At 36.0% G+C, this 14,179-nt stretch overlaps 1 protein-coding gene across 2 annotated transcripts in view; it reads left to right on the top strand.

The window, feature by feature from the left end:
• The window catches only part of LOC119041987 (membrane cofactor protein-like), a 198,446-nt gene that overhangs the window by 30,148 nt on the left and 154,119 nt on the right, over positions 1-14,179 (top strand). For both annotated transcript variants that reach the window (XM_053667975.1, XM_053667971.1), the window contains exons 9-10: positions 199-234; positions 749-809. In XM_053667975.1, coding sequence (XP_053523950.1) covers positions 199-234; positions 749-809 — 97 coding nt within the window. The remainder of the gene's footprint in view (positions 1-198; positions 235-748; positions 810-14,179) is intronic.

Here is a 14,179-nt window from a genome sequence, read left to right as displayed (position 1 = left end):
AAGACATATCCTATAACCGGAATCTATTTGAAGTGTACTATGATCAGAATGACTTGGATGTACTTAATAGTCATGCTAAAAGTAAGTTGATGCCTTTTTGTTGTAGTTTTTAGATGCTCTGGTCAAAAGTAAAATGCAATTGCTATCTGGGACCCATACATGCTCAATATCTTTAAAACTACTTTTTTTTTCCCTCAGATCCAGGAGTCATAGCTCTAGTTATTTTTACTATACGTAAGTATCTCAAAGTTGAATACCACTTACATCAAAATATTACCATGAAAAAGTGTACTTTTAATAATTTTTAGTTTAGATTTTTTTAGTTTATATAGCTTGAAATTAAGTTAATCAGTGTAGAAAATATCCCTGACCTCTCATGTGATATGCTCCAATTTATTTGTGATTGTATATTCATTTAAAATCTGTATGTCCAGTTATTAACAAACCCTAAATAATGTTTTCTTTCCAAGATGATTCGTCATAAGACTTTTCATTACAAATATGATTTGGGTAATTTTCTAAACTAAACAGGGACTTTTCTCAGATTTACTGTGAACTACTTAAGTGATTCTAGGGAATTGCATTTAGATAATGAAGAGTCCAGATGGAATATAAATGTATATGTGCTTAAATAAAATAACATTTTTGACCATTGAAATGTAACCAATATTAATTTCATCTGCTAGACTTTGAATCTTGAAAATTATTTTTCATAATTATATGTAATTTGTTTTCTGGTTTCTTACAGTTGTTGCCATTGCAATAATTTGCACCTGCTTGTATAAATGCCTTCACAGAGAGAAGAAAGGGTAAATTAAACATGTTTCTTCTGATTTTATTGGTCCTTCTCGCTCTTGACATACTTTTGTGTCTCTTTTGTTTGTACTCCGTATTGCATGTCATCTATTTTTAAAATGTGCGGCATTAGTGTGCCATCTGAATTATATTTTTTTACTAAAATTGCTTCCAGCTACTTTTAATAGCACTGTAATAGGAATAACCTGTCAGAGTTGCTTTTGTTATTGTAACTGTAAGAAAAATTTTAATGACATTTTAGGTTCAAGTTCTGCAGTGAATCATAGAGTATGATGGGGTCTTTCCAACTGTAGGTATACCCTATTTTCTAAGGTAGACTAGTGGCCAGGATTATATTTTAAATAGTTCACTGTGAGACTCTGGAATTTTTAGAATGAAAGCTTCCCTTTGCCTGTATAATTTAGGAAGTTGTAAGAAGCTATGTAGGTATATTATTCAAGTACCCAATTTGATTTTTTTCATTTACAGTTTTTATTTATATAAATTAAATAGGAATTAGGAGCAACACTATTTGATTTCCCTCTTGTGTTCTCTTAATTTCCTAGGGTAGAGTAAACTGATGGGGTTAAATGTCAAGCTACTGAAAGGAATAATACTTACAAGCCACCTTATTAACTTTATCTGCCTTTTTATTTACAAAAATGGAAAAGGGTAGGCTTAGAATGGAAAAAAGTCTACAAATACATATCTTCTAAGAAGAATAGAGTTTAAACATCAAACTTAAATTTTAATGAAATAATTAACAATTTAATGAAAGACATAGAGTAAATCCTGGAGCATTAACCAAGACTATGCTTTGAAATTTCTGAATTTTAGTAGCTTTTTGTAGTTTTTCAAATACATTTGAAATCAAACAATAATTTTAAGAATTTTAATATTTATGGTTTTATGATGCTTATTTAAAATTTAAAAACCAGAATGAGAGCCAACAATCTTCTATTTGGGATCAAAGAATTGCAAGTCATGCCACACAAATTCAGGCAGAAACCCATACAGTGTTCTAATTATAGTGTGAAAGTGAAGGGGTTTTATGAGAAAGGAAGAAAGAATTTTATTGTCTCTGAAAAGTTGAGGTACCCTTTAGCTATGTGTGATTAGTTATGGACTCTATCTTCAAATACAAAGTCCATAATTATCATTCCTTGTTGTCAGGATCTTTAACCCTGCTGACTTTACAAACATTTGTGTATAATAACACAGTGTTGCTTGGTCTTAGTCCAAAAGTTGTTATGCCCAGTTCAAACATTCCAAAGGTTCAAGGAGCAAGACATGCAAGGCCATTCCTCTAGAACAGCTGCTCTAGCTCCACTTTAAAATGGCTTCACTTATGTCAACTTTTACAATAATATCTTTCCCTTTTATATTAATCATCTGTTTTGAGCTATGTAACAAAAGCATGTTTTTCACTTGTAAAGAGTTCACACATTTTATTCTATTATTGGCTCCCTTTTTAAAATACCCCAAAAAGATGTATACCAAGACATATTATAATTAAAATGCCAAAGGTTAAGACAAAGAGAGAATCTTAAAAGCATCAAGAGAAAAGCAGTTAATTAGCATACAAAGGAGCTCCCATAAGACTGTCAGCTGATTTCTCAACAGAACTTTTGCAGGTCAGAAGGTATTAAAAGTATTCAAAATGATAAAAAACATGAATCTACAACCAATATTATTCTAACAAAGATATAATGTAGAATTGAAGGACATTAAAGAGCTCCCCAAGCAAGAAAAAGCTAAAGGAGTTTATCGCCACCAAACCAGTATTACATGAAATGTTAGAGTCCTCTTTAAAAAAAAGAAAAATATAAATTATGAATAATAAAATAAAAATAAATGCATATCTATCAACAATTGAATCAAAAATAAACTAAGAAGCAGGACAAAAACAGACTCATGGATATAGAGAACATTTTGATGGTTGCCAGATAGGAGAGGGGTTTGAAGGACGAGTGAAAAAGTAAAAGAATTAGAAGTACAAATTGGTAGCTACAGAATAGTCACAGAGATTTAAAGTACAGCACAGGACATACAAGGTCTTTCTGGAAAAAGTCCAGCCAATGTTAATATAAAGAGAACAGTCCATGCAATCTTGATGTAACCTATCAGCCAAGGACTGTGGACTGTGCACAGAGTGGACTGTGCACAAGTATGAACAATTACAACTTCACTCTAGTAGTCAGTCAGTGAAGGTGGTTGATGCCATTGAGTGAGTATGTGTACTGTGTGGCTGTTGCCACATTCAAAAGGACAAAAATTAGAATGACAAATCTGTCATTCAGATTTTGTATTAAGCTTTAACATTCCTCCATGGAAACTATTCTGATGACTCAGGAGACTTTCAGGGATGATGCAATGAGTGCAGTGCAAATAAAAGTGTGGTATGAATGCTTCAAAGAAGGTTGGGAATCTGTTGAAAGTGACCCATGTTCTGGAAGGCCTGAAACAAGTAGAACACCTGAGAATGTTGGGCATGTATGGGCTGCAATCTGCAAAAATTGGTGAATGACAGTGTGAGAACTAGAAGCTGATCTGGGGATTCCAAAATCTACTGCACCTGAGATTTTGATGAGGGATCTTGGCATGAAAAGTGTCATGGCAAAATTTGTTCCACAGCTTCTGCTAAAAGAGCAGAAGGAATAGCATGCTGCATTGTTAATGACTTGATTCAAACTGCTACCAATGAACCCTCTCAAAAAGTAAATAAATAAAATATTTATTAATAATGATAATTTAGAAAAATAAATGATAAATAAATAAAGTACCCAGAATGCTTTCATTTTCATCCTAAATCTTGTATTTATGGAAGGCATCACATGCATGTTTATATTTCAATCAGCAGCATATTTTAAATTATGTATGCACTACACTGTGTATAGGAAACACTATCAGTTGGATATGTTTATAAGTCCAAAATATTTGTGTAGTATACACAAAAGAAGCCATAGAACACCTTATAAAGGAGACTTTTGGGGTTATAACCTAGCAAAAGTTATAAAGGAGACTGCACTATTGCTCTCCACAGAGACTATGCAATATCTATTACACGAGGCCACTCTGGGAATACCAGGAGATGTAGCAAATCTACCTGATGCATAGAAACAAACACAGGGAATCAGCCAAAATGAGGAGATTAGGAAACATGTCCCCCCAAAAAGAACAAGATAACTTTAGAGAAGAAATAAAGGAAATGAAGACAAGCAGTCTAGTAGATACAGAGTTTAAAATGCTGGTTATAAGGATGTTCAACGAACTTATAGGAAGAATAGGTTAACTCAGTGTAAATGTCAACTAAGATATAGAAAACATTAAAAAATGGCATAAAACAAAAAAGAACCAATTAAAAATAAAATACAATAACTGAAAGGAAGAATACATCATAGAGAATAAAAGACACTTAGATGAAGCAGAGGATTGAATCAGCAATCTAGAAGACAAGTAGCTGAAAACATCCAATTGGGAAAAAAAATAAGAATTTTAAAATAGTAGAATTCAAAGGACCTATAGGACAACATCAATCACACCAACATCCACATCATATGGGTACCAGGAGGAGAAGAGAGAGAACAAGATACTGAAAACCTACTTGAAGAAATAATAACTGAAAACTTTCCTGTCCTATCAAAGGAAAATGACATACAAAGTCAGCAAGAACAGAGAATTCCAAGGAAAATTAATACAAAGATGCCCACACCAAGACACATCACAATTAAAATGACCCAGGTTAAAGAGAAATAAGCTTTAAAGTAGCAAGAGAAAAGCGGTTAAGTAAAAGCTCTCACAAAACCATCAGCTGATTTCTCAATAGAAACTTTGTGAGCGAGAACATACTGGCATGAAATAGTCAAAGGGACAAAAGGCAGGACCTGAAACCAAGATTGCTCTACCCAGCAATTCTATCATTTATAGTTGAAGAACATATAGTTTGCTGACAAGAAAAAGCTAAAGAACTTCATTACCACTAAACCAGAAACACAAGAAATGTTAAAGGGACTTTTAAAGTAGAAAACAGCAAATAAATGAATGAATAAATAAAACATGAAAGAAAAAAAAGCAGTGGATCAAATAATTATAAAGTTAGTGCAAAAGTTAAGTAACAAAAGTAAAATTATTTTAAAATTACACATGTAACTACAGCAATAAATTAAGGGACATGTACAATTATACACAAAAAGTTAAAAATAATGACAAAAGCATAAACATAAAAGAGGTGAATAAAAATTGTAGTGATTTTAGAAGGTGTTTGAACTTCAGTGTGCATCAACTTAAAATAGGCTGCTATAAAATTAGCTAGTATATATGAGGTACATGGTATCCCCAAAACAAAAATCTATACCAGAATAAAGATATACCAGAATAAAGAAAAAGGAGCCCAAACACAACACTATAAAAAGTCATCAGCATAAAAGAGATAAAAACAAGAGAATAAGGAACAAAGAATGACAAAAACAATCATAAAAAGGCAATAAAAATATACCTACCAATAACTACTTTAAATGTAAATAAATGATCCAATAGAAAGACATGGTGTAGCTGAATAGATTTTAAAAAACAGAACTGTACATAAGCTGTCAAAAAGACCGACTTTAGATCAAAGGATGTACAAAGATAAAAATAAAGGAATGAAAAATTTCATGCAAATGCAAATGAAAAAAAGCTGGAGTAGCAATACTTATTATCAAACAAAATAGACTTTAAAAGAATAACTGTCACAAGAGAAGAAAGGGGCCATTTTCTTATGATAAAGGGATCAATACAAGAAAATATCACTTCTATAAACATTTACAAAACCCAATGTAGAAACTCCTAAATATATTGATGGACATAAAGAAAGCAATTGACAATAATACAGTTATACTAGGAGACAATAACACCCCTTTGCCATAGATGAATAGATCATCTAGACAAAAAATCAACAATGAAACAGTGGTCTTGCATGACACTTTAGATCAGATGGATTTAACTGATATTTCTGGAGCATTTCACCCCAAACCAGAGTGTACATTCTTTCCAAGTGCACATGGAAAATTTTCCAGAATACACCACATGTTAGGCCACAAATCAAGTCTCAATAAATTTAAGAATATTAAAACCATGCCATGTTTTTTCTGGTCACAATAGTATGAAACTAAAAATCAAATACAAAATAAAAAGTGAAAAACACATGAACATAGGAAAGCAAAAAAAAAAACAAGCTATTAAACAGTGAGTTAAAAATGAGATCAAGGAATGAATCAAAAGATACTTTGAGAAAAATAAAAACAAAATGGCCCACTCTGGCCAGGTCGATCAGTTGGTTAAGAGCATCATCCTGATACATCAGTGTTTTGGGATCTATCCCCAGTCAGAGCTCGTACAAAAATCAACCAATAAATGCATAAATAAGCGGAATGACAAATTAAGGTCTCTCTCTCTCTTTATGTCTGACTCTCTTTCTCTCTCCCTCTGCTCCCACCTCCCTCTCTGAAATAAAAGACCAAAAGTCTTTGAGATATAGACAAAAGAGATCTAAGAAAGAAATTCACATCATTACAGGCCTACCTCAAGAAATAAGGGAAATGTAAAATAAACAATCTAACCTTACACTTAAAGGAACTAAAAAAGTACAAAGTCCAAAATGAATAGAAAAAAGAAAATAAATCTCTGACTGAAAATAAATAAAACAGAAGCTTAAAAATTAGCAAAGATCCATGAAACCAAGAGCATACTCTTTGAAAAGAAAAATTATTGACAAACCTTTAGTCAGACACATCAAGAAGAAAGAGGTAGGACTAAATAAGTAAAATCAGAAATGAAAGAGGAGAAGTGACAGCTGACACCACAGAAATACATAGGATTCTGAGAAAATACTGCAAATAGTTATATACCAACAAATTGAACAACCTGGAAGAAATGGATTATTTCATAGAATCATACAATCTCCCAAAACTGAATCAGGAAGAAACAGAAAATTTGAATAGACAGATAACTTTTGATGCTATTATACTAGTCATCTAAAAACTCCCAACAAGTGAAAGTTCTGGACCAGATAAATTTTTGCTTACAGGTGAATTTTACCAAACATTTAAAGATAAATTAATAGCTATCCTTGTTAAACTATTCTAACAAAGAGAAAAGAGGCTCCTGAACTTATTTTATGAGGCCAGGATTTACCTGGATGTCAAAACCAAAGACATTACAAAAAAATTATAGGTCAATATTCCTGATGAACATAGATGCAATTTTTCTCAACAAAATATTAGCAAATTGAATTTAGCAATAAATTTAGAAGATCATAAATCATAATAAGGTGGGACTTATTCTTGTGATGCAAGATTGGTTCAATATCTGCAAATCAATTAGCATGATAACTACATAAATAAAATTCAGGATGTGATATGATCATTTGAGCACATCAGTAGATGCAGAAAAAGCATGACAAATCCAGCATCCATTTATGATAAAAATTTTCAGCAGAAAGGGGATAGAGGAAATATAATTCAACATAATAAAGGCCATTTCTGACAAACCCATGGTAATACCATACTCAAGGTGAAAATCTGAAAGCTTTTTATTTAAAATCAGAAATGAGAAACAGATATTCACTTTCACCACTTATATTCAACATAGCATTGGAAGTCCTAAACAGCAATCAGAAAAGAAAAGAATAAAAGCCATTTATATTGGAAAGGAAGAAGTAAAAGTCATTATTTGCAGATAGCATGACACTATAGAAACCCCTAAAGATTACACACACACACACACACACACACACACACACACACAACTATTAAAACTGATAAATACATTCAATAAAGTAGCAGACTACAAAATTAATATTCAGACTTCATTTGTATTTCATACACCAATAATGACCTATTGGCAAGAGAAATTAAGAAAACAGTCCCATTTAAATTGCATCATTAAAACCACAATGAGATACCACCTCATACTAGTCAGAATGGCCATCATAAATCAATAAACAACAAGTGCTGATGAGCTTGTGGAAAAAAGGGAACCTTAGTACACTGTTAGTGGGAATGCAGACTGGCACAACAACTATGGAAAACAATATGAAATTTCCTCAAAAAACTAAAAATGGAATTGCCTTTTGACCTGGCAATTCCACTGCTAGGAGTATACCCTAAGAACCCTGAAACACCAATTCGAAAGAACCTATGCACCCCAATGTTCATAGCAGCACAGTTTACAATAGCCAAGTGCCAGAAGCAGCCTAAATGCCCATTAGTAAATGAGTTGATGAAAAAACTGTGGTACATTTACAAAATGGAATACTATGCAGTAGAAGGAGCTCCTACCCTTTGCAGGGTAGGAAAAATACCAATGGTATTTTTCACAGAACTAAAATAATTCTAAAATTTATATGAAACACAAAAGACCCTGGTAGTTAAAGGCACTATTGCTACCTGATATTAAACTATCTTACAAGTCTATAGTAATCAAAACAACATAGTACTGGTATAAAAATAGACATATATATCAATGGAACAGAACAGAGAGCCCAGAAACAAACCCTATATGGTCAATTAATCTACGGCAAAGGAGACAAGGACACTAAAGATAGTATCTTCAATAAACTGTGTTGGGAAAACTAGACAGATACATGTAAAAGAATGAACTGGATCAATTTCTTATACCATATACAAGAATAAATGCAAATGGTTTAAGCCTTAAACGTAAGACTCAAAACCATAAAACTCCCAAAAGAAAACATAAGCAGTAAACTCTGACATTTCTCTCAACAATTTCTTTTCTAATGTATGTCCTTAGGCAAATGAAACAAAAAAATAAATAAATAGGACTACACCAACTAAAATTTTTGCACACCAAAGGAAGCCATCAATGAAACAAAAAGACAACCTACTGGATGAAAGAAGATATTCACCAATTACACATCCAACAAGGGATTAATATCCAAAATTTATAAAGAATTCATACATCCCAACACTAGAAAGAAACACAATCCAATTTTAAAATGAGCAGAGTACCTGAATAAACACTTCTCCAAAAAGGACATACACATAAGCAATAGACAGAAAAAAAGATACTCAATGTCACCAACCATCAGAGAAATGCAAATTAAAACCACAATGAGATACTACCTCATAGCCTATCATCAGTACTTCAACAAACAACAAATGTTGACAAAAATGTGAAGAAAATGGAACTGTAGTGAAAACTCTCAGTAGAATTGTAAATTGGTATAGCCACTATGGAAAACAGTATGGAGGGCCCTCAAAAAATTAAAAATAGAACTACTAGTTGACCCACCAATTCCGCTTTAGAGTATTTACTGGGAGAACTCCTAAACACTACTTTCAGAAGATATATGCACCCTTATGTTCATTGCAATGTTATTTACAATGGCCAAGATATGAAAGCAACCTAAGTGTCCATCAATAAACAAATGGGTAAAGAAGAGATGGTATATATCTGTATATGTATTACTATGCCATAAAGTAGAATAAAATTTTGCCATTTACAACAACACGGATGGACCTAGAGGGTAGTATGCTAAGTGAAATAAGTCAAACAGAGACAGACAAATACTGTATGATTTCACTGATACCTTGAATTTAAAAACAAACACAAAACAGAAAGAAATTGTTAGATACAGAGAACAAGCTAATGGTCACCAAAGGGAAGTGGTGTTGGGGGGATGGGCAGTTATAAAGATAGTTGTGGAATGTAAAGTACAGCATAGGGAATATAGTCAGTAATATTATAATAGCTTTGTATGGTGTCAAAGATGTACTAGACTTATTGGGGTGATCACTTTGTAAGTTATATAAATGTCTAATCACTGTGCTATACACCTGAAACTCATATAATATGTCAAGTATAATTAAAAAACATTTAAAAAATCTATGCTTTGCTTTACTTCAGCCTGCATATTGGGCAGCAGAACTCTTCTCTGTACACCAGGAGGTCTAGAGCCTGTGGGCTCCCTGTGTGTTACCATGGGCCCAGGCTCTTTAGATGGACTGTGATGGCTGTGAGGGCTTTCATGTTGCCTTTACTCATTCTTGCTTTGCAAGCCCAGGAATGCAGAGCCAGGAATCAGAAACACAAAATGAAATTTCTGGGAGGGATTTTAGGGCTCATTCAGTCCAATGTCTTCACTTTACAGGTAAAGAAGATGTCCAGGCAAGAGAAGAGGTATGCTCAACATAGGGCCACAAAAGGGTAGTTAGACCAGAACCTGACTGGCTTGACTTCTAGTCCTGTGGTCTTTATAAAATGAGGAGGACTGTGAGTCAATTTCTTTTAGGAGAACACAAAGTCATTATTTTCCCCATGCATTCTTCTCCTGTGTTCTATCAGATATGTCTCTCTGCATGTCCATCAGTCCATCAAATAGACACAGACATATTCCATAAACAGCCAAAGACATCATGGAAAGAGCCAGTATAAGTGATGAATATTCAGAAAGGCCCAACTTGAGTTTGCACCTGAAAAATGGACACCCTATAGCCCATTCCCACAATTCCAAGCTGACTCTGCACACAAGCAGAGTCTCCACTTTCTGATAAGTGGATGCAGACATACACTAACCTGGTCACTAATTCATCCATTTGAAGCCACCGCACTGCTTCACAGATGCAGAAGCCATACTTCTCAGGAGGGCAGGAAGGAGAAAGGGAGGAGAGAAAGAAGAAAAAGCGAGGAGGAAATGGCAGGAGTAAAGAAGGAGGATGTCAGTGAGCTCTATTCTACCAGAATACAAAGGACCCAGTCCAGCCCACTAGACAGAATTTCTTAGCACTAACATCCAGGTGCCTCTCTTACATTCTAAGTCCTGGCCATAAGAAGTTTTGCTTTCTCATTTCTCCACCCAAAATAAGTCTCAAAGCCCTCACTTCCTCATCATTTCATTTCCAGCTTGAATCTCAGAAGCAGCATCTTCCACACCTACCCATGTGTCATGTCTGGCCCAATCCTCTGAAGCCTTCAATGTCACAAGAAGTTCTGAAATTTGCTCAGCTGCAAATATATTTTACCACCCTTGTTACAGTTTCCACACATTCTTGGATTTCCTAAGCCACCGTAGCATCAACCAGCCAGGAGCTGCTCTGAGTTCCAGACAGCTGTTGTGAGGTGGTGTTAGAGATCCCAAGGCCTAGCTGAGAGGAACATGGCAGTGAGTGGTCAGTCTATTACCATAAGTCTCACCTGTTAGGTACATGTCACACCAACCTTCCCGGATTTCAGTCAGTCTGTCCTTCCAGCATTATTAAGGAGCAAATGCATTATTTCTGATGGGCTGTAAGTTTACATGTATAAATTTATTTCCATGCTTGTTATTTTTTAGCTTCTCAGCTGCCAACTTCTACCCAACATGGTGCTGTCAGCCATGACTTTCTAAACTTCACAATTCTCCGTGCCCTGAAGTCACAGGATCCCAGGCCTTATGCTTTATCTGCCCAGCTGGGTCTCTCTTCAACTTTCTATTTCACAGATCACAGCTTTCTTTTGTGTATATCTTACCTCTTCCAGACTCGCATCCCCTACCATTAAATTTGTCAAGCACTTACTGAGCACTCACTGAGGTCAGACACTGGGGAAGCACTTCTGGGTTTGCAAAGAAATATAACATATAGCTTCTATCCTCAGAGAACTTCCTATCTTATTACTCCCTATAAGACAAACAAATATGTGTCATGGCCTTCTAAAATGGAGATAAGTCAGATGGGAGGGAGACTCATACTGGTATGAATGGAGGTAGGTGATATTTGAGGTGGGTCTCATAGGGTGTGTATGATATTAACAGATGGAATTGGTAAGAAAGTACCTATGATAGCAGGAAGTTCAAGAGCAAAGGCAATAAGGTAGGAGCAGGAGTATATGATTTTTCACACCTGCTCCATCAGGTAAGGTTCTGTGGTCTGCAAGTGACAGAAAAATCAATGAAAAGCTGTTTAATAATAAGGACATTTATTATTTCCCATATCAAAAAAATAGTCCCAGGGCTTGCATATTTGGCAACTCAGTATCAGGGCTTGGTATCAGTTTCTGTGCCATTTTTTTTGGCCTCCCCTCTCATAGCTTAAAGACAGCTTCGGGAACTCTAAGCATCTCATCTTCACATGAAGCTCAAAGGCAAAAAAGGACATGTCTCAGTGATTCTTTTTTTTTTTTTAAGATTTTATTTTTATTTATTTATTTATCCTTAGAGGGGAAGGGAAGGAGAGAGGGAGAGAAACATCAATGTATGCTTGCCTTTCGTGGGTCCCCTGCTGGGAACTTGCCTGCAGGGAACCAGCCTGGAACCCTGGCATGTGCCCTGACTGGGAATTGAACTGCAATTGTCTGGTTCGCAGGCCTGAGCTCAATCCACTGAGCTACAGCAGCCAGGGCTCAGTGATTCTTTTTACAAGTGAGAAATATGTGCCCAGAAAGCCCAGCAGACTTCCCTTTATCATCCAGGACAGGATCACAGGCAGTGGGGACTGGAACTGACTTAAACAAATCAACATTCACCTCCAGGACCTGGGGAAGATACTGGCCAAAGTGGGCATTTGAGTAACAAAGAGTAGGGAGTTTCTGCTCTTGTATGTTTGCTTTCTCACATCTCTGTAAGTCTTTGAACAGATAACTCCTTCTGCCTGGGGTGCAATAGTGACACTTTGACATGCCCCCTGGGAACTCCCAAAGTGCTGTCCATTCCCCTAACCACACTGAGTTCTAGCCGTCATTTTATTGTTTGCCAGCTCCACTGGCTTCTGGGCATGTTAAGGGCAGGGGCCATTTTTAATCACTTTGTATGCCTAGCTAGATGCCTAGCCTACATTAGATGTTCAGTATATGTCTGTTGAACTGGATAAATGTTTGCAACATAAATGAATGAGTGAGTGGGGGAAATGAGGCTAGGTGATTTAGGTGCAGGGTGGTACCATCTGAGGCCGGTTGTGTGGTTTATAGATAGTTTTGCACCTCTTCTTCCCTTGCATCCATGCGTACCCATTAACCAAAGTCCACAGGAGACGACGGGGTAACTGGTGCTGGGCAGCTTAGCACCACCTTCAATAAGCTTGTGTAACAGAGACAGGTAAGCAATTTCCAGGCTGTAACTTGATTAGAATGTGAGTAAGTGAAGTCAGGAAGGGGGAGCTGAGGGAAGGAAATGTCCTCCCTGTAGAAACTGATGAAATATTCTTGGCTACTTAGTAGAATCTCAGAGGTACAATCCTCACCTCACCTTGATAATTCACAGTTTTTGATTCCAGGTGAAAACTCATAATGAGTTGCTCACAGCTACAGACCTGATGACGTTGAATATCTTTGTGCTGAGTAAAGCTTCTTTCTCTTGATAAGCCCTCAGCAAGAATGTACAGCCAATAAAGCCACTTGAAGATTTTATTAAATTCGCATCTTCACTAGACAGACTGCAGGCAGTGCAGTGGGGCTATGACTATTACACACCCCCAGATAGAACCCAAGCAGGAGGGATCCCTGGGTTTGGGGGGAGAGAGCATCAGTACCTCACACTGAACTGTGTGGTGTACCCTCCTTGACCCCATGTCCAGTCACAAGTCCCTCTGTTACTGATTCTGAGGAAAGTGAACACACAAGTAGGCCACACGAACAGGTGCCCTTCTGTCCTCTGGTGTGTCAGCCACCTCAGTATCCAGGCAGCTGAGGAGTGTTAAATGACATGAGATGGGGAAATGAGGTTGCATCTGCAGCATTAGCATTGTGTTGTGGGCAAGAACCCATCCTCTCTAGCCAGAAAGAACTGAGTTCAAATTCTGACTCTGCCACTTATGAACTTGGAGTATTGGTCAAGTTATTTCCTACACCCCTCTGAGTCTGCACTTGCTTCTCTGTAATATGAAGCTAATATTAGCACTTCTCTAGTAGGGCTATTGTGATGGATAAAGGCCAATAGCCATCATGTATGCAGAATCGAGTGGAAGGTGCCTGTTACAGAGTTAGCATTCAATAAATATTATCTTTTACTTTTTATTATTCTCATAATAAATAAGGTATGCTCCTTTGGAAACAAGTGGGGGTAAAACAAAAGACTTCTTGGAAAAAAAGTGATTTTATTCCACCCAGAACTATGTGAAATCAGTCCTCAGAAATGTCCTCCCGGGAAGAGGGGCAAAAGCATCATCAGAGAGTGAATCTGATTTGTTTTGAAAATAATTTTATGATTGGGTTGGGGGAGCCCTAATATCCATGAAATTGAGCTACACTTAAATGTCTCAACATGGGACAGCCATCAGTGGTGTCTCAGTATCACCCTGGCAGTGGATCTGCTTCGTTTATTGATAACAAAAAGAGAAAAGAAAAAAGAAAGTTTCTATTATCTCCAAGCTGAATGTCTGGAGGGCCAACATAGCTTCCAAGGAAGATGGCATGG

The sequence above is a fragment of the Artibeus jamaicensis genome, unplaced genomic scaffold (assembly GCF_021234435.1).
Source record: "Artibeus jamaicensis isolate MK-2021 breed Jamaican fruit bat unplaced genomic scaffold, CSHL_Jam_final contig_475, whole genome shotgun sequence".
Taxonomy (NCBI): domain Eukaryota; kingdom Metazoa; phylum Chordata; class Mammalia; order Chiroptera; family Phyllostomidae; genus Artibeus; species Artibeus jamaicensis.
Note: the sequence above shows the minus strand (reverse complement) of the source record. Positions and strands in the feature narration are given on the sequence as shown.